Source organism: Schistocerca nitens, chromosome 4 (genome assembly GCF_023898315.1).
Source record: "Schistocerca nitens isolate TAMUIC-IGC-003100 chromosome 4, iqSchNite1.1, whole genome shotgun sequence".
Taxonomy (NCBI): Eukaryota; Metazoa; Arthropoda; class Insecta; order Orthoptera; family Acrididae; genus Schistocerca; species Schistocerca nitens.
The window spans coordinates 136,427,891-136,453,102 of record NC_064617.1 but is presented as its reverse complement, the minus strand read 5'-3'; the positions used below and the strand labels follow the sequence as shown (position 1 = coordinate 136,453,102).

General features: G+C 42.7%; 1 protein-coding gene across 1 annotated transcript in view; it reads left to right on the top strand.

The window, feature by feature from the left end:
* Positions 1-24,763, top strand: part of LOC126251484 (spondin-1) — a 220,462-nt gene extending 195,699 nt beyond the window's left edge. The window contains exons 10-14 of the mRNA XM_049951932.1: positions 12,965-13,196; positions 17,342-17,543; positions 22,008-22,178; positions 22,719-22,897; positions 24,165-24,763. Of these exons, the coding sequence (XP_049807889.1) occupies positions 12,965-13,196; positions 17,342-17,543; positions 22,008-22,178; positions 22,719-22,897; positions 24,165-24,257 (877 nt within the window). The 3' untranslated portion in view covers positions 24,258-24,763. The remainder of the gene's footprint in view (positions 1-12,964; positions 13,197-17,341; positions 17,544-22,007; positions 22,179-22,718; positions 22,898-24,164) is intronic.
* The last annotated feature ends 449 nt before the right edge of the window (positions 24,764-25,212 follow it).

Genomic DNA, 25,212 nt, shown 5'->3' with positions numbered 1-25,212 from the left:
ATCACAGCTGTAACACACAAAACAAAAAGGCGGAAAAAATGAGCCAGTCACCAGCCCGTAGTGCTGAACTGCCGTCTGTACAGGGCTATTACAAATGATTGAAGCGATTTCATAAATTCACTGTAGCTCCATTCATTGACATATGGTCACGACACACTACAGATACGTAGAAAAACTCATAAAGTTTTGTTCGGCTGAAGCCGCACTTCAGGTTTCTGCCGCCAGAGCGCTCGAGAGCGCAGTGAGACAAAATGGCGACAGGAGCCGAGAAAGTGTATGTCGTGCTTGAAATGCACTCACATCAGTCAGACATAACAGTGCAACGGCACTTCAGGACGAAGTTCAACAAAGATCCACCAACTGCTAACTCCATTCGCCGATGGTATGCGCAGTTTAAAGCTTCTGGATGCCTCTGTAAGAGGAAATCAACGGGTCGGCCTGCAGTGAGTGAAGAAACAGTTGAACGCGTGTGGGCAAGTTTCACGCGTAGCCCACGGAAGTCGACGAATAAAGCAAGCAGGGAGCTAAACGTACCACAGCCGACGGTTTAGAAAATCTTACGGAAAAGGCTAAAGCAGAAGCCTTACCGTTTACAATTGCTACAAGCTATGACACCCGATGACAAAGTCAAACGCTTTGAATTTTCGGCGCGGTTGCAACAACTCATGGAAGAGGATGCGTTCAGTGCGAAACTTGTTTTCAGTGATGAAGCAACATTTTTTCTTAATGGTGAAGTGAACAGGCTGGAATCCTGCCTCGGGCATGGATGTGTGTGATGTCCTTAGGTTAGTTAGGTTTAAGTAGTTCTAAGTTCTAGGGGACTGATGACCTCAGAAGTTGAGTCCCATAGTGCTCAGAGCCATTTGAACCATTTTTGAACCCGTGTAAAGTGTGTGGAATCGTGCTTAGTCACGCCACAGCAGTGGAGCCTGCCCACAGGGGCAGTCTGTACTGCTCTCTGGTGGTCAGTCTACTGGTCACAGAGAGCTGTAACTCATTTACACACCTGAAAATGGTGTGTATATCTATGATGTTACATTGACATCCAGCTGTGTTTTCAGGGTGCTTCACTTTCTTTTCATGCATTGTATATGTAGATTTATTGGACATTTGCATAGAAGATGTGTTCAAATTTCTCTTCACAGGCCGCCAGACACCAATGCTCATTCCACAATACTGGCTGCCTCTTTCATTCAGATACACCAGGACTCATACAAATGGCGCCACAGGTGGCATTCTCAGATGTACTCTACATACAGGGTGTTACAACAAGGTACGGCCAAACTTTCAGGAAACATTCCTCACACACAAAGAAAGAAAATACACTCCTGGAAATGGAAAAAAGAACACATTGACACCGGTGTGTCAGACCCACCATACTTGCTCCGGACACTGCGAGAGGGCTGTACAAGCAATGATCACACGCACGGCACAGCGGACACACCAGGAACCGCGGTGTTGGCCGTCGAATGGCGCTAGCTGCGCAGCATTTGTGCACCGCCGCCGTCAGTGTCAGCCAGTTTGCCGTGGCATACGGAGCTCCATCGCAGTCTTTAACACTGGTAGCATGCCGCGACAGCGTGGACGTGAACCGTATGTGCAGTTGACGGACTTTGAGCGAGGGCGTATAGTGGGCATGCGGGAGGCCGGGTGGACGTACCGCCGAATTGCTCAACATGTGGGGCGTGAGGTCTCCACAGTACATCGATGTTGTCGCCAGTGGTCGGCGGAAGGTGCACGTGCCCGTCGACCTGGGACCGGACCGCAGCGACGCACGGATGCACGCCAAGACCGTAGGATCTTACGCAGTGCCGTAGGGGACCGCACCGCCACTTCCCAGCAAATTAGGGACACTGTTGCTCCTGGGGTATCGGCGAGGACCATTCGCAACCGTCTCCATGAAGCTGGGCTACGGTCCCGCACACCGTTAGGCCGTCTTCCGCTCACGCCCCAACATCGTGCAGCCCGCCTCCAGTGGTGTCGCGACAGGCGTGAGTGGAGGGACGAACGGAGACGTGTCGTCTTCAGCGATGAGAGTCGCTTCTGCCTTGGTGCCAATGATGGTCGTATGCGTGTTTGGCGCCGTGCAGGTGAGCGCCACAATCAGGACTGCATACGACCGAGGCACATAGGGCCAACACCCGGCATCATGGTGTGGGGAGCGATCTCCTACACTGGCCGTACACCACTGGTGATCGTCGAGGGGACACTGAATAGTGCACGGTACATCCAAACCGTCATCGAACCCATCGTTCTACCATTCCTAGACCGGCAAGGGAACTTGCTGTTCCAACAGGACAATGCACGTCCGCATGTATCCCGTGCCACCCAACGTGCTCTAGAAGGTGTAAGTCAACTACCCTGGCCAGCAAGATCTCCGGATCTGTCCCCCATTGAGCATGTTTGGGACTGGATGAAGCGTCGTCTCACGCGGTCTGCACGTCCAGCACGAACGCTGGTCCAACTGAGGCGCCAGGTGGAAATGGCATGGCAAGCCGTTCCACAGGACTACATCCAGCATCTCTACGATCGTCTCCATGGGAGAATAGCAGGCTGCATTGCTGCGAAAGGTGGATATACACTGTACTAGTGCCGACATTGTGCATGCTCTGTTGCCTGTGTCTATGTGCCTGTGGTTCTGTCAGTGTGATCATGTGATGTATCTGACCCCAGGAATGTGTCAATAAAGTTTCCCCTTCCTGGGACAATGAATTCACGGTGTTCTTATTTCAATTTCCAGGAGTGTATGTTATGTGGACATTGTCCAGAAACGCTTACTTTCCATGTTAGAGCTCATTTTATTACTTCTCTTCTAATCATATTAATCATGGAATGTAAACACACAGCAACAGAACGTACCAGCGTGACTTCAAACACTTTGTTACAGGAAATGTTCAAAATGTCCTCCGTTAGCGAGGATACATGCATCCACCCTCCGTCGCATGGAATCCCTGATGCGCTGTTCCATCCCTGGAGAATGGCGTATTGTATCACAGCCGACCACAATACGAGCACGAAGAGTCTCTGCATTTGGTACCGGGGTTGCGTAGACAAGAGCTTTCAAATGCCCCCATAAATGAAAGTCAAGAGGGTTGAGGTCAGGAGAGCGTGGAGGCCATGGAATTGGTCCGCTTCTACCAATCCATCGGTCACCGAATCTGTTGTTGAGAAGCGTACGAACACTTCGACTGAAATGTGCAGGAACTCCATCGTGCATGAACCACATGTTGTGTCGTACTTGTAAAGGCACATGTTCTACCAGCACAGGTAGAGTGTCCCGTATGAAATCATGATAACGTACAGTACGTACTGACGAAACTAAAATGAGCTCTAGCATGGAAATTAAGCGTTTCCGGACACATGTCCACATAACATCTTTTCTTTATTTGTGTGTGAGGAATGTTTCCTGAAAGTTTGGCCGTACCTTTTTGTAACACCCTGTATATGGCACCCATTCGCCTATTCATTCTAGGAGAAATCCAAAGGGTTCAGGTCCAAAGAGCGAGTGGTCCTCGCACCTGGATCACCTTGTGTGATGTGTCGACTGAGTAGGGTGTTCTCGAACCATTTCCACATCGCGCCAAGGGACTGGCCTTGGGAATTCTCACATAGCAGTCACATAACTCTTCATGTTACCAAAGGAACTTCTTCTAGAGTGGAGCCATTGCATCACACAGGAGTGCAGATATGTCTCACTCAAGGGGCAATGCAAAAGGATGTCCAGTCATTCAAGGCGATCACCAAAAATTCTTGCCCACACATTGAAGCTAATCTGGTCCTGATAGTGTCCACCAGATCAGGAGGATTCTGTGTAATCTTAGTATAGCTGTTGTGGAACTTTGTAATATTGACTCCTACAACCATCAAAAGGAAACGCGAAGTATGTCTATTAAAAAAAGCTGATAAAAAGGCTCTTAACGCCTTTTATGAGGCAATCTACACTCCTTCGGATCTGATCTTGTAAGCATAGAAAAGTTGTGGAATGATTTCAAAGAGATAGTATCGACAGCAATTGAGAGATATATACCACATAAATTAATAAGTGATGGCACTGATTCCACATGGTACACAAAACGGATCAGATTACTGTTGCAGCAGCAACAAAAAAAGCATGCCAAATTTAAAAGAACGCAAAATCTCCAAGGCTGGCAAAGTTTTAGAGAAGTTTGATATATAGCGCGTACTTCAATGCGAGATGCTTTCAGTAATTTCCACAACGAAACTCTGCCTCGAAATCTGGCAGAAAACCCAAAGCGACTCTGATCATACATTCCTGGAAATGGAAAAAAGAACACATTGACACCGGTGTGTCAGACCCACCATACTTGCTCCGGACACTGCGAGAGGGCTGTACAAGCAATGATCACACGCACGGCACAGCGGACACACCAGGAACCGCGGTGTTGGCCGTCGAATGGCGCTAGCTGCGCAGCATTTGTGCACTGCCGCCGTCAGTGTCAGCCAGTTTGCCGTGGCATACGGAGCTCCATCGCAGTCTTTAACACTGGTAGCATGCCGCGACAGCGTGGACGTGAACCGTATGTGCAGTTGACGGACTTTGAGCGAGGGCGTATAGTGGGCATGCGGGAGGCCGGGTGGACGTACCGCCGAATTGCTCAACACGTGGGGCGTGAGGTCTCCACAGTACATCGATGTTGTCGCCAGTGGTCGGCGGAAGGTGCACGTGCCCGTCGACCTGGGACCGGACCGCAGCGACGCACGGATGCACGCCAAGACCGTAGGATCCTACACAGTGCCGTAGGGGACCGCACCGCCACTTCCCAGCAAATTAGGGACACTGTTGCTCCTGGGGTATCGGCGAGGACCATTCGCAACCGTCTCCATGAAGCTGGGCTACGGTCCCGCACACCGTTAGGCCGTCTTCCGCTCACGCCCCAACATCCTGCAGCCCGCCTCCAGTGGTGTCGCGACAGGCGTGAATGGAGGGACGAATGGAGACGTGTCGTCTTCAGCGATGAGAGTCGCTTCTGCCTTGGTGCCAATGATGGTCGTATGCGTGTTTGGCGCCGTGCAGGTGAGCGCCACAATCAGGACTGCATACGACCGAGGCACACAGGGCCAACACCCGGCATCATGGTGTGGGGAGCGATCTCCTACACTGGCCGTACACCACTGGTGATCGTCGAGGGGACACTGAATAGTGCACGGTACATCCAAACCGTCATCGAACCCATCGTTCTACCATTCCTAGACCGGCAAGGGAACTTGCTGTTCCAACAGGACAATGCACGTCCGCATGTATCCCGTGCCACCCAACGTGCTCTAGAAGGTGTAAGTCAACTACCCTGGCCAGCAAGATCTCCGGATCTGTCCCCCATTGAGCATGTTTGGGACTGGATGAAGCGTCGTCTCACGCGGTCTGCACGTCCAGCACGAACGCTGGTCCAACTGAGGCGCCAGGTGGAAATGGCATGGCAAGCCGTTCCACAGGACTACATCCAGCATCTCTACGATCGTCTCCATGGGAGAATAGCAGCCTGCATTGCTGCGAAAGGTGGATATACACTGTACTAGTGCCGACATTGTGCATGCTCTGTTGCCTGTGTCTATGTGCCTGTGGTTCTGTCAGTGTGATCATGTGATGTATCTGACCCCAGGAATGTGTCAATAAAGTTTCCCCTTCCTGGGACAATGAATTCACGGTGTTCTTATTTCAATTTCCAGGAGTGTACATAAAGCACACCAGTGGCAAGACGCAGTCAATACCTCCACTCGGCGATAACAACGCTGAAGTCATTGATGACAGTGCCACTAAAGCAGAGTTATTAAACACTTTTTTCCGAAACTTCTTCACCAAACAAGACGAAGTAAATATTCCTGAATTCCAGTCAAGAACAGCTGCTAACATGAGAAACATAGAAGTAGATATCCTCGGAGTAACGAAGCAGCTTAAATCACTTAATAAAGGCAAGGCCTCCGGTCCACATTGTATACCCGTCAGGTTCCTCTCAGAGTATGCTGATAAAATAGCTCCATATTTAGCAATTATATACAACCACTCGCTCACAGAAAGATCCGTGCCTAAACACTGGAAAATTGCTCAAGTCACACCAATACCCAAAAAGGGAAGTAGGAGTAATTCGCTGAATTACAGGCCTATATCACTAACGTCGATTTGCAGCAGGGTTTGAGAACATATACTGTATTCGAACATTATAAAGTACCTCGAAGAAAACGACTTATTGACACATAGTCAGCACTGATTCAGAAAATATCGTTCTTGTGAAACACAACTAGCTCTTTATACTTGAATCAATAAGTGCTATCGACAGGGGATGTCAAATTGATTCCATAGTTTTAGATTTCCAGAATGCTTTCGACACCGTTCCTCACAAGCATTTTCTAACCAAACTGCGTGCCTACGGAGTATCGCGTCAGTTGTGCGACTGGATTCGTGATTTCGTGTCATAAAGGTCACAGTTCGTAGTAATAGACGGAAAGTCATCGAGTAAAACAGAAGTAATATCTGGCGTTCACCAAGGAAGTGTTGTAGCCCCTCTATTGTTGCTGATCTATATTAACGACATAGGAGACAATCTCAGTAGCCGTTTAGATTGTTTGCAGATAATGCTGTCATTTACCGTCTTGTAAAGTCATCAGATGACCAAAACGAATTGCAAAATGATTTAGATAAGGTATCTGTATGGTGCAAAAAGTGGCAATTGACCCTGAATAAAGAAAAGTGTGAAGTTATTCGCATGAGTACTAAAAAAAAAATCCGCTAAATTTCGATTACGCGGTAAGTCACACAAATCTGAAGGCCGTAAATGCAATTAAATACTTAGGGATTACAATTACAAATACCCTAAATTGGAACGATCACATAGATAATGTTGTGGGTAGAGCCAACCAAAGACCGCGATTCATTGGCATTAGAACGTCCAACAGGTCTACTAAAGAGACTGCTTACATCACCCTTGTCCGCCCTAATCTGGAGTATTGCTGTGCGGTGTGGGATCCGCATCAGATGGTTTTGTATCCCACTTGGAAGGCGGCGCGTGGGTCTGTTCCTGAAAACTTAAAGGTTGACCGAATGAAGGAAGTGAGTAGGAGCGTGTGAGGTAAAACACGTCGCTACTGCAAGTAAGTAAAAGGGGTTTACTAGTGTATAAACATAGGCAACCTGATTACGTAACTATGTACAGATGAGCATGTAGGTGCGAAGCCTTAGGCCCGTCGTAAGTAGTGCAAAGTCTCTATACCAAGCGAAGCTGGAGCAAAGTGTCCCGGCCGTCTGCTCTTGAAGAACTGTGCGAAAGTTGACGCTCGTAGAGTTGCACAGCGTCAGCTAGAGGGCGCTGTGTTCGGCGAAGATCTTCCACTCTCGTAGTGCCAACCTAGCAATGGGCACCTATGCTGTGACATCGTAGTTATCGATACCACAGATGGGACTGACGGATGACATAGAAAAAGTACAAAGAAGGGCAGCTCGTTTTGTATTATCGTTAAGTAAGGGAGATAGTGCCACAGACATGATACATGAATTGGAGTGGCAATCATTAAAACAAAGGCGTTTTTCGTTGCGATGGGATCTTCTCGTGAAGTTTCAGATCAGCAGTTTTCTCCTCCGATTGCGAAAACATTCTGTTGGCACCCACATACATAGGGAGAAATGATCATTACGATAAATAAGATAAGGGCTCGCACAGAAAAAATTAAGTGCTCGTTTTTCCCGCGCGCCGTTCGAGAGTGGAACTGTAGAGAGACAGCTTGAAGGTGGTTCATTGAACCCTCTGCCAGGCACTTTATTGTGAATCTAAGAGTAATCACGTAGATGTAGATGCCCAAAGGAGTCTGCTTCAGGATGCCCACAGTGGACTTAAATTGAGCAGCCAAATCCTCTTAGCAGGTATCTTTATCTCTCAATCTTCTATAAAGGCTTAGACCTCTGGGCTGCTCCTTTGAACACTCTCATGAATGCAGCATAGCTTCTTCTCTGTGTCATCTCTGGGCCGGCCGGAGTGGCTGAGCAGTTCTAGGCGCTACAGTCTGGAACCGTGCAACCGCTGGTTCGAATCCTGCCTCAGGCTTGGATGTGTGTGATGTCCTTAGGTTAGTTAGGTTTAAGTAGTTCTAAGTTCTAGGGGACTGATGACCTCAATAGTTGAGTCCCATAGTGCTCAGAGCCATTTTGTCATCTCTGGTGTTAACCTCAAACACACAAAAAGTGGCCACATTAGTATGTTGAAAGAAAACATATCATTCCAACAACAGGCATTGACATCTAGTGTTGTTGTAGCATGCCTATGTTGTGGTTGTGTCACTTCTGTGACATCACCAGACATCTCCTAGACATACCATATTCCAGCTACCTGATGGAGGTCCACCTTCGAAAAATTCTGAGGTAGGTTCAGTGCAAGTCTGAGAGTTCGACCGGGTCATTGCAGTTAGACTGAAGTCTGTGCTCCATGAGCTGAACATTAATGATGCTTGCATACAGCACCATGTTGTCCACATACAGTAGAAGCTGGAAGTAAAGATGTGTTGGCAATCAGCTGGGCACAGAGTGAACAACAATGTAACAGGCATCAGACCTTGTGGGACCCCAAATAGGATTCACTGCACCGAGGACTGAAAGCGAGTTCATGAATAGATGCCATATATACTCATGGCGTCATTGTCCAAAGACCTTGCTGTGGTCTTGCCTGATGAGCCTTTGCACGGGCTTCCTGCAGTCTTGTTCTCTGTGAAACAGAACTGTAACATCTCCGCTTACCGTGAGTCTTTCTCTTTTCTTATTGAAGCAATTATGGTGCTCATTTACAGCTTCTAGGAACAAATAGGTATGATGATTCCTTTCCACAGATAGAACTGTAGTCCAAGACACAACACTTGGAATGTGGTCTGAGGAGCGTATTCTACGAAAGACATGAAAATGTGATGAAATCCAACACATGGAAAAGAAGAAACCCTGGGACCGTCTTTCTGCCATACATCAGCAGGGTGATACACTTTGAAAACATAGTATAAAAATAGTACAGGAACTGACTAAGACAATCAGTGAGTATCTTGGACCAGCGAAAGACAAATTGGACCCTCTCACAGCATGAGACACTTACTGAATGGCATGCCATTGCAGCAAAGTCTATGTTGGAATAACAAGACCATAAACTCAACTGCACGCTATGATAGATGAAGGAATCAGCCAGTGTTGAGCAGCCATTGAAAAATACAGACTTTTTATAAAATATGCAAAAACTCAATTTCCATCTGTTGAGAGAAATTAGAATTACCTGTTTGTTCTGAAAAACCATCAAGGTCTGCAAGCAAGACAACTTCAATAAGACAGACAAAAGCCTTATATTAGGTGAATGTTGGATTCCTAGCTTACAGAGAACAATGACTACAGGTAGCTAGTGAGAAGGCGTGGTGGTGATGACCAGAGAAAGGCCTTCAAATAATGCTGCCACACATTATGTGACCTCGATCTATAGCTGAATTGTGTCTGTTGTGAGCAGTGGAGGATAATTCTTTGAGAATGCCAGCCACACATGCTGGGAAACCTCAAATTACCAAACAAACACTAGCAAAATAAATTGAAACAAGTGTCTCCAAGCAATACATCAAGAACTAGATATGAAAACTTCACATTGATGATACTGGTATTGTAAAGGTAGTATCTCAGAATAGAATGGATAGTAGGAATTATGAGATGTGGTAATAAGGTGAACAAACTGACAATAACATTTTTGGTGGAGAGGCAAGTCCATTGTTAATCAGTGTTGCACATGCTGCAGCTGAAACAGGACTAAATAATGATTTTTGTGCTGAATGTTTCACATGTTCACCTGTTTTCTTTTTCTTTTATGTTGCCCTAATATTTTGACCTCTACATACCTGCTACAGCCAAAATTCTCTCTAGTCTGTTTTATATATTTTAGTCTTGGTCAACCAATACTAGTCTTCCCCACTATTGTGCCTTCCAGCATCTTGCTAACTACTCTAGGATGCCATAGCAGATGCCCTACTAACCACTGTCTTCTTCTGGTAAGCTCTTCTGTAGATTTCTTCCCTAGTGTTTTCAGTACTTTATATGTCCACTTAATTGTTCACGTTCTAAAATGGCTCTGCACTTCAGCTGCTTCCAGTTTCTTCATTCTGGATTCCTAGTGTTTTACATTTCATTTTGATGCAATTCTGTGTTTCTGTTGTATATTATCAGGAACTTCTCCCTACTAAATCAATATCTGATCAACAAGAGCTTTTTACACCCAGCCAGAAGGCCTGTGTCATTTGTGAACCTTAGCATTGCTGTCTGTCCCCATTACACTTCTATTCCTCTTCCAACAGTTTCTTTCACTTCATTAGTTTTCCAGTAGTAGTGATAGCCTGCAACCCTGTATACGATTATTAACCTGGTTATAGCTCCAACTTCGTAGCCTCTTGCTGAAAACTGTTTATATTTTGAACTACATTGAGGAATAACAGATCCAACACCATTAGAGACAGCTGCCACCACCCTTCACAGAGGAATGGGGTACTTAAAACTCTAGTACATAGGGCGCGCACTATCTCTGACGCAGAGAGTCTACCCCAGGAATTGGAACATCTGAGAACTGTATTTCGAAAAAATGGGTACTCAGAGTGGCAGATTCAACGTGCTCTCCGCCCAACCACTGCAGCACAACCTGTTGAGATGGATGAAGTCACGAGGGAGGAGGTAGGCACTGCATTTATTCCATACACAGGCGCACTCTAGGGGAAAATCGCCCGCATTCTGAAGAAACACCGGGTCGGAACTGTGTTTTGTCCTCCAAATAAAACTCGTGCACTGGTGGGGAGCGCCAAAGATGACCTCGGTTTGAGGAAGGCCGGCGTGTACCAGATTCCGTGTCAATGTGGCAAGTCGTATATTGGTCAGACGATGCGTACCGTCGAAGATCGATGCCGTGAACACCAGAGGCACACTCGACTGATGTATCCAAGCAAGTCGGCGGTCGCTGAACATTGTTTGTCGGAAAATCACGCCATGGAGTATGACCGCACGAGGATTCTGGTACAGACGTCGAGATACTGGGACAGCGTTGTTAGAGAGGCCATCAAAATTCGCACCAATGACGACCTCATAAACCGTGACTGTGGCTATAATCTTAGCAAGGCTTGGGAACCAGCGATCGGGTTAATCAACAGTAAATCGAGAAAACGTATAGTTGTGACGACCACGGCGGACAGAGCCATCACACCGACGTCATCTCAGATGCCGTCGCAATCTGTTCCACCGCGCGACCGTGTCGCGGGGCGCGGACGGCGCAGGGAGCGCGCCGCGGGCGGAGGGTATTTAAATCGGCCGCCGCCGCGACCGAACCCAGTTCCCTCTGAGCAGCCATAGCGTACGGATCTCCGTGCCGGCACGTTCACAGGAGCTCAGTCCGTCAGTTCACCTGATGATGGCGACATGTATGATCGCCGAAATATTGTGCCCATTGGACACTATAGACCGGCAGCATACCCGTGGATATTTTGATTATCAAATACGCCAGGAGAAACTCAAGAAGCACACCATTATTTAAGGTTCACTTATTTGCACATTTAATCTGATTAAATCACACTTGAGCTATAGCTGGTCTTCCCTACATTTATCATGTAATTAGCAGTTCATTGGTGAGAACTTTGTTAATAACTCTCATCTGCAGATATGTTTGCCTGTTTGTGTATATGTGCAGATGGATATGTGTGTGTGTGTGTGTGTGTGTGTGTGTGTGCAAGTATATACCTGTCCTTTTTTCCCCCTAAGGTAAGTCTTCCCACTCCCCGATTGGAATGACTCCTTACCCTCTCCCTTAAAACCCACATCCTTTCGTCTTTCCCTCTCGTTCCCTCTTTCCTGATGAAGCAACCGTTGGTTGCGAAAGCTTGAATTTTGGGTATATATTTGTGTTTGTTTGTGTGTCTATCAACATGCCAGCGCTTTCGTTTGGTAAGTCACATCATCTTTGTTTCTTTGTGTGTGTGTGTGTGTGTGTGTGTGTGTGTGTGTGTGTGTGTGTGTGTGTGTAAAAGTACAATCTAACTTCTGCACAACTTCAGTGCAGTAATGTGTTCGTTGTAAATGAGTCTGTGTGTGTGTGTGTGTGTGTGTGTGTGTGTGTGTAAGTACAATCTAACTTCTGCACCATTTCAATGCAGTAATGTGTTCACTGTAAATAAGTATTGTAGTAGTTCTATTACATGTTTATTACCTTATAAATAAATAAACTTTTTTATTTTAAATTCATGTGTGTGTGTGTGTAAGTACAATCTAACTTCTGCACCATTTCAATGCAGTAATGTGTTCACTGTAAATAAGTATTGTAGTAGTTCTACTACATGTTTATTACCTTATAAATAAATAAACTTTTTTATTTTAAATTCAGTGCATTACTGTTTGTAAAATGATTCTTTCATATAGTGTTCATTAAAAAAAATGACGATCATTCCACTTGGGACCTGTGGAATGGTACATTATCTTATTTGTTTGAGTTGTAAATATTTGTCATGTATTATTGTTTTTCTGACATGTTCTACATCCTGGAGGACCTCCTTACTATGGATCAATTGGAATGAAAGTAAATCTAATCTAATCTAACAGAACACTTCATCTAGGGCTCATCAGAATTTAAGCAAAATAACAGACTTCATGCTTGTGCATAGTACATTTTTTATGGTGGTTATAGTCTTTCCCATCACTTCCTTTGCTTCAGCTGCCAACAGTCTCACTTGCTGCTGAAAACCCAGTACTTATTTCTCACCTTTTCATCTGGTTTCTCTGTTCTCTTGGTGATTTGTCTTGTTATCTCAACTCCGCCTACTTCTACAGAATGTTTCACCACAGTGAAATCAACAGAAACTACAAAAGTTACTTTATAATCAGATTTGTGTCACATTGCCTCAAAAATACAATAATTTATGAAAGCTGATATTCAGGTGCTAGGTAATGATGATAAGTCTCTGTTTTCTTACGCAGGGGTGGCCTTGAAGAAGATGGTTTCTTTGTTGAGGACAATGGTGCAATCTGTGGGACAACACAGTGGGGTCCATGGTCAGAGTGTTCAGTTTCTTGTGGAATAGGTTTCACCATGAGAACAAGAAAATTCCTGGACAGAATGGGTCGCAAGAAATGTCCACATGTATCATTGGTGGAGAAAGACAAATGCATGCTTCCTGAGTGCACTGGTCCACCAACTCCACCTGAAGTTGTAAGTATTCAGTGTTCACCTGTAGTTCTGACTCCCTGTAAGGTAAAACCCAGTCTCAAAGAAGATTGATTGGAGTAAACCAGTTTTACACATTACTGATGTTATTGTAAAATTGTAGCCTTGTAGTGCCAGGCTTTAAAGTTTACCCGTAAAACCTGTCTATGATCTGGTCTACTTGTCATACCTCCTTTTCTCTCTTTTATGTATAAATATGGCTCTTTCACATTTTTAACCTCAAAATTTAGCTGTGCAATATACATAAAAATGTGAGCACACAGTATATGATTTCAGCTGATAGGATTCAATTTTACTTCCTTGATAATACTTACATCAACATCCAAAAATTAATTTTTCTTATTTCCAGTTTTGATGGTAGCTGTTGTACTAAAACTTGAAATATGTGCTCAATTTTTAAATACTGTTTGTACACTGAAGCACCAAAGAAACTGGTATAGGCATGCATATTCAAATTCAGAGAAATGTAAATAAGCAGAATACGGTGCTGCGGCTGGAATTGTCTATATAAGACAACAAGTGTATGACGCAATTGTTGATCGGTTACTGCTGCTAAAATGGCAGGTTATCAAGATTTAAATGAGGTTGAATGTAGTGTTATAGTCGGTTCATGAGCAATGGGACACAGCATCTCTGAGGTAACGATGAAGTGCAGAGTTTCCCATACAACCATTTCAGAGAGTACCATGAATATCAGGAATCCAGTAAAACATCAAATCTCTGACACCGCTGCGACTGGAATTAGATCCTGCAAGAACAGGGCCAATGATGACTGAAGAGAATCATTCAACATGACAGAATTGCAACCCTTCTGCAAATTGCTGCAGATTTCAATTTTGGGCCATCAACAAGTGTCAACATGTGAACCATTCCATGAAACATTATTGGGATGGGCTTTTGAAGCCAAAGGCCCATTCGTGTACCCTCGATGACTGCACAATACAAAGCTTTACGCCTTGCCTGGGCCCACCAGCAATGACATTGGACTGTTGAACTGGAAACATGTTGCTTGGTCAGACGTCTCATTTCAAATTGTATTGGGTGAATGGATGTGTACAGATATGGAGACAACCTCGACTCCATAGGCCTCCCTGCATGTTAATAGGTGGCTGTTCAAGCTGGTGGAGGATAGGTATGACTCTGACATGTGAGAGGTACGTAAGCATCCTGTCTGATCACCTGGACACATTCATGTTCATTGTGCATTCCGACGGACTTGGGTAATCCCAGCAGGACAATGCAACATCCCACACATCCAGAATTGCTACAGAGTGGCTCCAGGAATACTCTTCTTAGTTTAAACACTTCCGCTGGCCACCAAATTCCCCAGGTATGAACATTATCAAGCATATCTGGGATGCCTTGCAATGTGCTGTTCAGAAGAGAGCTCCATCCCCTCGTACTCTCATGGATTTATGGAGAGCCCTGCAGGATTCATGGTATCCAACATTAGTCAAATCTGTGCCACATCGTGTTGCAGCACGTCTGCATTCTCACGGGGGCCCTATGCAATATTAGGCAGGTGTATTAGTTTCTTTGGCTCTTCAATGTAATATTGTAAACTGTTGTAAAGGAAATATGAGTTGATCACAGTGCAGGCTGATATAACAAATATACGACCTTAGTAAAAACAGATTAGCATAGCACAAAGACAATCTCCATTTTATCAGTAGGATTTGCCATTTTGATTTGACCCCTCTTGTGATGTCCTGTAGTACTGGTATGTAAGGATTTCAATATGTATCAGGACTGCAGACATGTTCCTGCAAAAGAAACAAACAATTAATTAAAAACTTTGTATTTTTGAGATGATAGTCAAAACTTTAAGATCATCCCTTTTATTCTCTTCACGATTCCCTCCCCCCTCCCTATTTTTTAACCTGTAATTGATTCATCATCATTGTCATTTATGTCTGTGTCAATGATTCCAGAATCTTTCAGAATTGTAAGCATACACTCAGCAAACAGCAACAAAAATGATTAATAGGCATTCATCTCATTAATTTTCACTAGTTTTGGGACTGTTATCCAAAAGTGAAACAGTTAATGATTCATGCCCTGTTTTGTAACCAGTTGTCAGGCTGACATACTTTTCTATCTGTTGTCAGTTGTTAATACAAAAATGTAGAGAGTAGTTATTTATGCCTAAGCTATTATTTATATATTACTGTAACAGAACCCATTAAATGTCCCAACAAAACATATTGATGTTGCTTGAAGTAATGTGATTGTTGAGGGCAGTAAATGGCTGACAAAACTGCCTGGGTAAATTACACAGTGCAGTGGTTCATTAAGATGCTCGTGTACATTCAATACTGAAGTACGGTATCATTTTCTGGGGAAATGTACATCAGGCCATAACAGTTTTCAGGAAACAAAAGGCAATTATAAGAATAATGAAACAAGTGAGCAGCAGAAAATCATGCAAACCTTTCTTTAAAGCTCTAAAGATCCTACCACTTCCCTGCATTTATATACTGGAAGTAGTCACGCATGTCAAATAAAGCATTCTGAGAAAAGAAAACCTTTTTCCTCAAAACAAAAGTGTCCATGATTACAGTACCAGGTCAGACAGTGACATACATGTCAATCATTGTAACACCACATTATGCCAAAAAGGTGTATATCATGCAGGAACAAAACTTTACAACAGATTACCAAGACATATAAAATCTCTTACTGAACTACAAAGCTTTAAAAAGTCTGTGACATCCTACCTTCTGAAAAACTGCTACTATTCAGTCTCACAGTATCTTATGCAAGAAAAAATGTAATTTATCTAAAAACAAAGATGATGTGACTTACCGAACGAAAGTGCTGGCAGGTCGATAGACACACAAACAAACACAAACATACACACGAAATTCAAGCTTTCGCAACAAACGGTTGCTTCATCTGGAAAGAGGGAAGGAGAGGGAAAGACGAAAGGATGTGGGTTTTAATGGAGAGGGTAAGGAGTCATTCCAGTCCGCACATACATGTATGTGCGGATGGATATGTGTGTGTGTGTGTGAGTGTGTGTGAGTGTATACCTGTCCTTTTTTCCCCCTAAGGTAAGTCTTTCCGCTCCCGGGATTGGAATGACTCCTTACCCTCTCCCTTAAAACCCACATCCTTTCGTCTTTCCCTCTCCTTCCCTCTTTCCTGATGAAGCAACCGTTTGTTGCGAAAGCTTGAATTTAGTGTGTATGTTTGTGTTTGTTTGTGTGTCTATCGACCTGCCAGCACTTTCGTTCGGTAAGTTACATCATCTTTGTTTTTAGATTTATTTTTCCCACGTGGAATGTTTCCCTCTATTATATTCATATCAAAAAATGTAATTTGTATCTTTAATTGTAGAAATAAGTTATAAATATACAGTATTTCAAAAATTTGTAATTATTAACCGTATAGATCCAATTTGTCATAAAAATTATAAAATTTATGTTTGACATTTGAAAATCCAATAGCTAAAAAGGTTTTCTGTCCAATATCCTGTGTACAATATATGTACTTAAAAAGAGATTTATATGGACAAATAAATAAATAAAGAATGCCATCAGAGATCACTGCTGAAGTCTTGATAAGACTTCAGTTGTTCCACATCCCTGAAGGCCCATGACAGGATTTCCAGAACACAATGTAAATGAATGTAAAAATTCTGTGTAATGCAAATTTCAAATAGGGCAAAATAACTCCTCTCTGCATCACATACAACTTTCTGAAATGCCTATGTCAAAGGAGAGCAGCAGAGTGTTACAAAACTTTGGCTGAATTCAATCTAGAAAGAAAAGTGGTAGAAACATTGCCCCCAAGAACCTGCTGTGAATTACGATATGCCCTGCATATAAATCTGACAGTTGTAGCACTGCTGGTGCCAAATCTCAGCTTGGTGCCCCAAGCAACATCCTTAAATTGACTATGGGTAGAACACAGTTTATGCACTCCATTATATTTCTACACTTCCTTTTCTATTAACAGGATGCTTGGAATAACTTATCCCATGCTTCACAGTTGCTGCAGGGTATTTCACTTTTCTATTGTCTTTTGAATTCCTGAAGAGGGAACCTTTGAGTGTTTCATCACATTCAAGTAGAATTCTGTGCATCCCTTGTCAGCATCAGCATACAGCAATTGTTACTTTATTTCAGACTGACCCCATGTGTCCAGTGACAGCCTGGAGTGAGTGGAGTCCTTGCAGCGCTTCTTGTGGCAAAGGAGTGAAGCTGCGCACACGGCTTCTGCTGGTGCAGCCTGAGTTGCAAGAGAAGTGCAGCACACGTGTCGAGCTCGTGCAACAGCTGCACTGTGTAGAGCTCCCTGACTGCACATTCGATATGGCTACAGCCAAACGTTAGTCCTGACATTTTATTGTTTCAAATGCATAAACTAACCTTATTAATGTTATTTGTAGATTCTTCGATTACTTCTTGGCAGAACAATTCCATATTAAGGTTGAATAACAAGTACACTGTTTTTTTTCTACTGATCTTATTAATATAACAGTTCAGTTAAATTCAGTGAAACAAAATGCTTGCCATGATTCATTAGATTGTAGATTCAACATTTCTGGATGGTCTGAACCAATATTGTTCATGTTATGGGATCTTGGTAATATCAAATGCCACTGATCCATTCATTTCATTTCAGTGCAATGTTTGGAAATCAATGACAGTGAAGGTTTGAGTTAGGGCTGGAGGTGTGATCAAATAGCTCAATGGTAAAAGTGGCTGCTCATGAAAAGTGGGAAATCCAGGTTCAGCTCAAAGTCTGGCACAGTGATATATTAATACATAATAAACATTGCTTTCCTGGAACACTTGTTCTCCAAATATCTGAACTTTGGACTTCAATTTGGTCTTACATGCTACTCATTTCAAAGATAAAGTCATGAATAATAAAATATACAAAGAAACACAATGATTGCTGTAGATTTCAAGACGATCAGTTCACAAAAATTAAATAGGGATAATGTCTTGCCAATGTCTGCAGCTGGCCAATGTATCCACCTCGGCTGTAGCTGTGTTATACCCTGCTGTGTCTTTCTCTTCAGAAGTTCTATCCACAAAGTTTCTGTTTAGCTTGAAAAAATGAAAATGAAGCTGTGATGGACTGCAGCATTTAATTAATCTTTGGATGTGTATAGTATAGCCATGTGTTGAAACAAAGTCTGTGGAAAGCATAGATCAAATTTGAGTCAGAAACTTTCTGTGTATTAGTCATGGGAGTTTATCACTTTCTTACCATATTTCATAGATCTCACACAATAACGCATTAATTGCTGATAATTACAGAATCTTTTTCTGAATTCTCAAGCAGATTCATCTGAAAAATGAAAGGTGTAAGGTGTGTGGGTGCATAAATTATCATCATGTGTTATTTCTCACTACCAATGGAAATGCTGATGTGAAACTGTTGAAATCAATTGATTCCTCTTAGAAGACTGATGAAGAACAAGACAAAAGAAGGCATTAAATTATGATTGTGATAGTACAAGAAAAATAATACCACTCATTTTGACTATGTCATGAGAAACTCTCGCTATAAAGAATGAAAGGCAAATACATACAGGGAAATGTAACCAAGTTCACCAAAATTAATAACATACCAGTGCAATCATCTGGTCAGAGTCAAAAGTTACAACTGATATTGCAGGAACGCAAGATGAGATCTCAAGTTGAGCCAAAAGGAATATGGACTGCATTGAGATATATACATGGATTAAGTGTGAAATACAAATTTGAGAGCCACAGCTAAAAAGAAAGTTAAAATAATTTGCTGACAGATGAGGAAAAAAAGAATGACCTGGAACAAACGTTTGCAAAACAATAGCTGAAAGTATCAGGGTAGAAAAACAGGCAATACAGTATTATGTTCTGTGTGATAAGATAGAAATGAGGTAAAAGTAGATCAATAAAAGGCAATGGCATGTAGAAGAGGCTGCTGTATTTAACCATGCTTGAATGATTAGAGGCAATTGCAGGCTGGAGTAGCACTTTGCAGATCAAAGCCCTGAAGTGCTGGCAATGGCAGAGAGAATCCAGGAATTCAATGGGAAAAAATCACCCCAGTCACTGCAGAATGCCAAGCTGATATTCCCTGGTTTCTCTTAACAAAATCAAGGTAGTTATTACATGACACTGGAATTATCTGATGAAAGTATAGAGGTCATCAACATAAGAGGTGATTAGAATACCACAGTTCTTTACTAGGCATGGGTCTGTTGCAGATGGTGTGCTCCTGCCTTCCTCTGGCCCAAAATGCTACTCAGTCATCCAGCTGTATTGGAACTTACCGTTTAACATTAAATCCTAGTCATGATGAAACTTTGCATATTTCACATGTAACAACTGCTGCTAGTACCTTAAAAACCATCTTTGTGATTAACTATGTGCCTTTCCTCATTTTTTTTTTAATGGCATTTTCACTGAATACTAATTTTTATGCTCCTTATGTCTACAACAGTTTTTGCTGAACAGTGGAAGCCTCCGGTTGGAATGTCAACAATATTTGGAAATGGATAGATTGCTACTCACTGTAAAGGAGACCGATTGATTTGCAGACAGGCACAATGAAAAGACTGTTACACATGTGGCTTTCAGCCAAAGCCTTCTTCAGCAAAGAAAACACACACAAGCACACATTCACACTAGCAAGCACACATAACACACACATGACCACTACCACTAGCAGCTCCGACTAAATGAGACCGTCACATGAATACCAATCTGGAGTGAGGCATGGAAGGGGGAGGGACAGCAGGGTATGGGTGGTGGGGAGAGAATATCGCTGTCTGGCAGGGCAGGTGGAAGCATTGGCAGAGGGTGGTATAAAAAGAGCATGAGAGAGGGGGGAGGGGGCAGGGGGTGAACCAACAGTGAGCAGAAAAGGAGAGGAGCCGGGAAGGGAAAGGATGGATGGATAAATTGGCAGAGAGTGGCACGCAAAGAGGAAGAGGGAATGTGAAAAGGGAGAGAGGTGATAGAATGAGGGGGCAGAAACTGTTGAATATGGGGTGTGGGGACACTAGGTTAGCGTATGTTGAGGCTGGAATAACTTCGGGAGCAGAGAATGTGTGGTAAGGATAACTCTCATCTATGCAGTTCTTACGAGTTGGCAGTGAAGGCGAGAATCCAGATGGCCCAGGTTGTGAAGCAACCATGGACATCAAGCATGTTATGTTCAGCTGAATTCTGTGCCACAGAGTGGTCTGCTTTGCTCTTGGCCACAGTTTGGCAGTCACCATTCATCCTGATGGTCAGCTGATTGGTAGCCATATCAATATAAAAAGCTGGGCAATGATTGCAGCAGACCTGGTAAATGACATTGCTGTTTTCACAGATGGCCTGGCCCCTGATGGGGTAGGCTGAACCTATGATAGGACTGGAATAAAAGTGCTGGATGGGTGGACTGGGCAGTTTGCACCTGTGCCTTCCATAGGAATATGATCCATGTGGCAAGATGTTGGGATTTGGAGTGGCATAGGGATGGACTAGGATGTTGTGGAGGAGGGTGGGTGATGGAACACCACTTCAGGAGGGGTGGGTAGGATCTCGAGTAGGATGTTCCTCATTTCAGGGCATGATGATAGATAATCAAAGCCCTGAGAAAGGATGTGGGCCAGTTGTTCCAGACCATGCTGGTATTGTGTAATGAAGGGGGCACTCCTTTGTAGCTGGTCCTTTGGGAGTGGTGGGAGGATTGAGTGTGTTTGAGGAAATGGCATGGGAAAGCTGTTAGCACACTAGGTCTGGATGCTAGTGCCTGTCTGTGAAGGCCGTGGTGAGACCTTCACCATACTGGGACAGGGAGCTCATGTCATTGCAGATATGATGCCCACAGATGGCAAGGCTGTATAAGAATGATTTTTTGGTGTGGAAGGGATGGCAGCTGTCAAAATGCAAGTACAGTTGGTGATTGGTTGGTTTAATGTGGACGGAGGTGTGGATGGAACCACCAGAGCGGAGGAGGTCAACATCTAGGAAGGTGGCACACTGGGTTGAGGAGTTCCAAGTGAAGCAGGTGGGAGAGAAGGTGTTGAGGTTGTGAAGGAATGAGGATAGGGTGTCTTGGCCTTGAGTATAGATCATGGAGATATTATCAGTGAACCTGAGCCAGATGAGGGGTTTGGGGTTTTAGGAGGCTAAGAAGGTTTCCTCTAGATGGCCCATAAACTGGTTGGCTTAGGAGGATGCTATATGGGTGCCCATGGCTATGCTGTGAATTTGTTTGTATCCTTTCCCTTCAAAGAAGAAGTAGTTAAGTGTTAGGATAGTGCTGCAAGACCATGGGCACGAGGGATGTCAGTGTATAGTGAAGTGGCATCAGTAGTGACCAGTAGGAAACCAGGAGGTAAAGAAGTGAGGATTGTGGAGAGTCAGTGAAGGAACTGGATGGTATCTTTGACATGGGAGGGTAGATTACGGGCAATTGGTTGGAGGTGCTGGTCAATGAGGGCTGAAATCCTTTCAGTGGGGGCACAATAACCAACTACAATGGATTGTCCAGGATTGTTGGATTCGTGAATTTGGAGGGGGGGGGGGATGTAGAAGGAGGATATGCAGGGTGTCACAGGGGTGAGGAGAGAAATGAATTCAGGGGAGATGTTCTCAGAAGAGCCTAAGGCTCTAAGAAGGGATTTACATTGCACCTGTCTGCGACTCAGTAGGTCATCTTTCTGGTGAGTAGCAATCTATCCTTTTCACAATTTTCATTTATTATTCCATGATTTCTAATAGAATTTATGACTACCTTCATGTGACTGAACATAATGTCTTTACACTATAATGTGTCTCAAATTTATTTGGACGGTTTCAGAGGTGTGTATGATGGAGCCAGAGCCAGGAGTATGTCGTGGGTACTTTCAACGCTGGTATTTTGATGCAAGAAAGGGGATGTGTATTAAATTCATCTATGGTGGTTGCAGAGGAAATAGAAATAATTTCCTAACTGAGAAGGAATGTCAAGATTCGTGTAATGTTATTCTTGGTAAGAACAGTTGTCCATCTTCTCTTACTTTAGTTGGGAATTTCTTTCAGGTTTTGTTTACATTACGAGCTGATTTTCATAGCATTTACCTCTCATCACTTGAAATTTGCCTTTCTTGCTCATCGCCAGTCCATATTTCAGTTCTCTTTCTGTGTGTGTGTGTGTGTGTGTGTGTGTGTGTGTGTGTGTGTGTGTGTATGTGTGTGTGTGTGTGTTTATAGACACACACATAAAAATTATATGCATTCGTGATGGCAACATGTTCTAAATTCAGAATATGTTTTTTGTTATGTATCTCAGTGTTGATTTTAACAATTAATTGAAAGTAATTGTCAATAATATCTTAAATGGTGAAAGAGCAAGTGTTTGTCTATTTCCATCACAGAAGAGATTGAACTGTGTTTGATACACCTGCAAACTAGGGATATGATTGAACTACCTGCTTTTTTAATATATAAAAGTTCTCACAATAAAAGCATAAATTTAGTATTGACGCTAATATAAAATGTACGTAATTCTACTTCTGTTCTCAATTTTTAGGAGGAGCACCTGTTCAACCACCAGCTCAGTTTAGTGCCCTACAACAGGATGTGCAACAAAACCAAGAAAACACTATTCAAGGTGCTCCTGTAAACTGCAGGCTTTCTGCCTGGTCGCCCTGGAGTAGATGCAGTGTAAGCTGTGGATATGGATTCCAAACAAGGCAGCGCAGGATTCTTGTAAGTTCACAGATGGGTGACTAATGAGTGGGTGGGACGGTCTAGGAGTCTGTTTTGACTATGTTATAACATGTTTTATGAATTGATATCATTTACACACATATTCAGTTGAGTAGTAGTGCATACTGGCGTGTGTGTGTGTGTGTGTGTGTGTGTGTGTGTGTGCGTGTGTGTGTGTGTGTGAGAGAGAGAGAGAGAGAGAGAGAGAGAGAGAGAGAGAGAGAGAGAGAGAGAGAATGATCTGTGATCTGACTCAAGACAACTGATAATAATCTATTACGATGAAACGAGCATGGATGAATACTGGTCTGCCGTATTTTGCACTCACTTACCAAACTGAAGGATGGCTGAAATTTAAATTTTCATTCTTTACTCTGTTAGGGATGATTTTCTAGGGATATGTTGCAAGACCACCAGATGATACTTGCAGCAGGAAACAAATGCATTCCTTATTTATTGTGACATCCATAGCCACAGCACTAAACACATACATAAATTTATAATTTTCAGAAAAGTACAGATGATAGTTATGTACTGGGATGTAAATGCCTAAAAGTTACATGCTCTCTCTTACCAATATCAAGTGGAAAATTAATAATTTCCAATCATTCAGAGATAAATAGAAAGCATTTCTCATTAACAATGTCTCTTTTCCCTAGTTTTTGATGTAAAACAGATTGCTTTGACCTTCTAGCTCCCATGTGCATCTTCTGGCACATTACTGGAGTTATGAAGCACCAAAAGTGACATCATTGATGTAATATCTCAAGTAAGTACCAGAAGTGACACCACTTATGTAATATCACATAACACAATAGTGTGGAGCTGCTAACCTCTGAGCATCAGTACATGTCAGCTCCACAAATTGTGTGCCATTTTACAACTAGTACATTGTTTTTTGCTACTACTGTCTATCCTTGATTTGCATTGTTTTTCCGTACTTCTTCTTTTCTATTTCCTCCTCTCACTTATTATTTCTCTACAGCATTTATTGTCAGTTTTCCTTTCTTCCCTAACTGCCTGTCCCCAACATCACTCTCTCATCTTACATTACAGAGGTGCATTCTCACAGGATGCAATCTCTTAGAACTCAGTAGTTCCCTTTCTGCTACATTTTTCTATCTTTATCTTTTTCTCTGTGCTTGTTTTTCATTGGTGAATAAGTCCTAAAAGCCTGAAATTGTAATCTGATTCACATCACAGCCAAATGATATCCTATATTTTTTCCATCAATCATTGTAGTAATGTTTTGAAATAAATGTTTCAGACACAATCACAAAATGGCGGTCGGAGATGTCCAACGAGGTTGGTGAGAAGGAAAAGGTGCTTTGCTGGAGTGTGTCCTGTTCCAGATTCATAATTTCATTATGATTTCCTATGGAGTTTTCTGATAAATGACAAATAGTTTCCATTTCTTACAAAATGTTATTTTATTTTGCTTCTATGACAGAAATAATAAAATAATTGTATTACTTGCATACTGCAAGAAAAAAAATGTTTTTAATTTAGATATACTACTACTTTTCTGAAGGCAAAAATGATTTTGATGGCCATATATTTTTTTAGAAATTTGAAATAATTTAGTATATGATAATGTTACCAATTATGAATTTTGTATGTCAAAGTGGCTCTTTTTACATTTTGAGTTCTTTGGCGTCTACTCCTTGCAGTATGATTTAAGTAATTAGAATGATGTACCAGCTTGATAGAGTTTTGTTTAAAGTTACCTGGACATTGTGAATGCCTATAAAACAACTGTACTTCAATAGACAAATATATGAAGTAAAATATATTTCTATTTTACAATTAGAATTAATAAAATAGTTTTTATAATTACTGTTTATATAATAAAGACCTCAAAAAACATGACGCTTTTTTTTATTGAAGATCAAGTTTTTATGAAAAATTTGTGGGTACTGTAAATATGAAATAAAACTACAGTTTTTTTATGCTGGATTGTATTTTCTCTTAAAAGAGTAGCTACTTACTGACATCCAGTGACAATAATCATATGAATCATCAAGACACATCAAAGAGCAGAGTTTTTATTCAGCTTGGGCCATCTTACCAACATATAACAATCAGTCATTCTCATCATACAGAGTGTTAATGGTAGACTGGAGTGCTAATTTGCCGAAAGAAAATTCTGTCAAGAAAACTAATAGAAGGTTTGTTTATAAATAACTCATCTGCTACCAGTCACGATTTTCTTTATTTTATTTTTCACACGGTGCGTTTTGGGAAATGATTCCCATTTTCAAGTGTGTTTTTTGTGTTTGTTATGTCATTCCTATGTGATGTTGTCGATGTGTGAT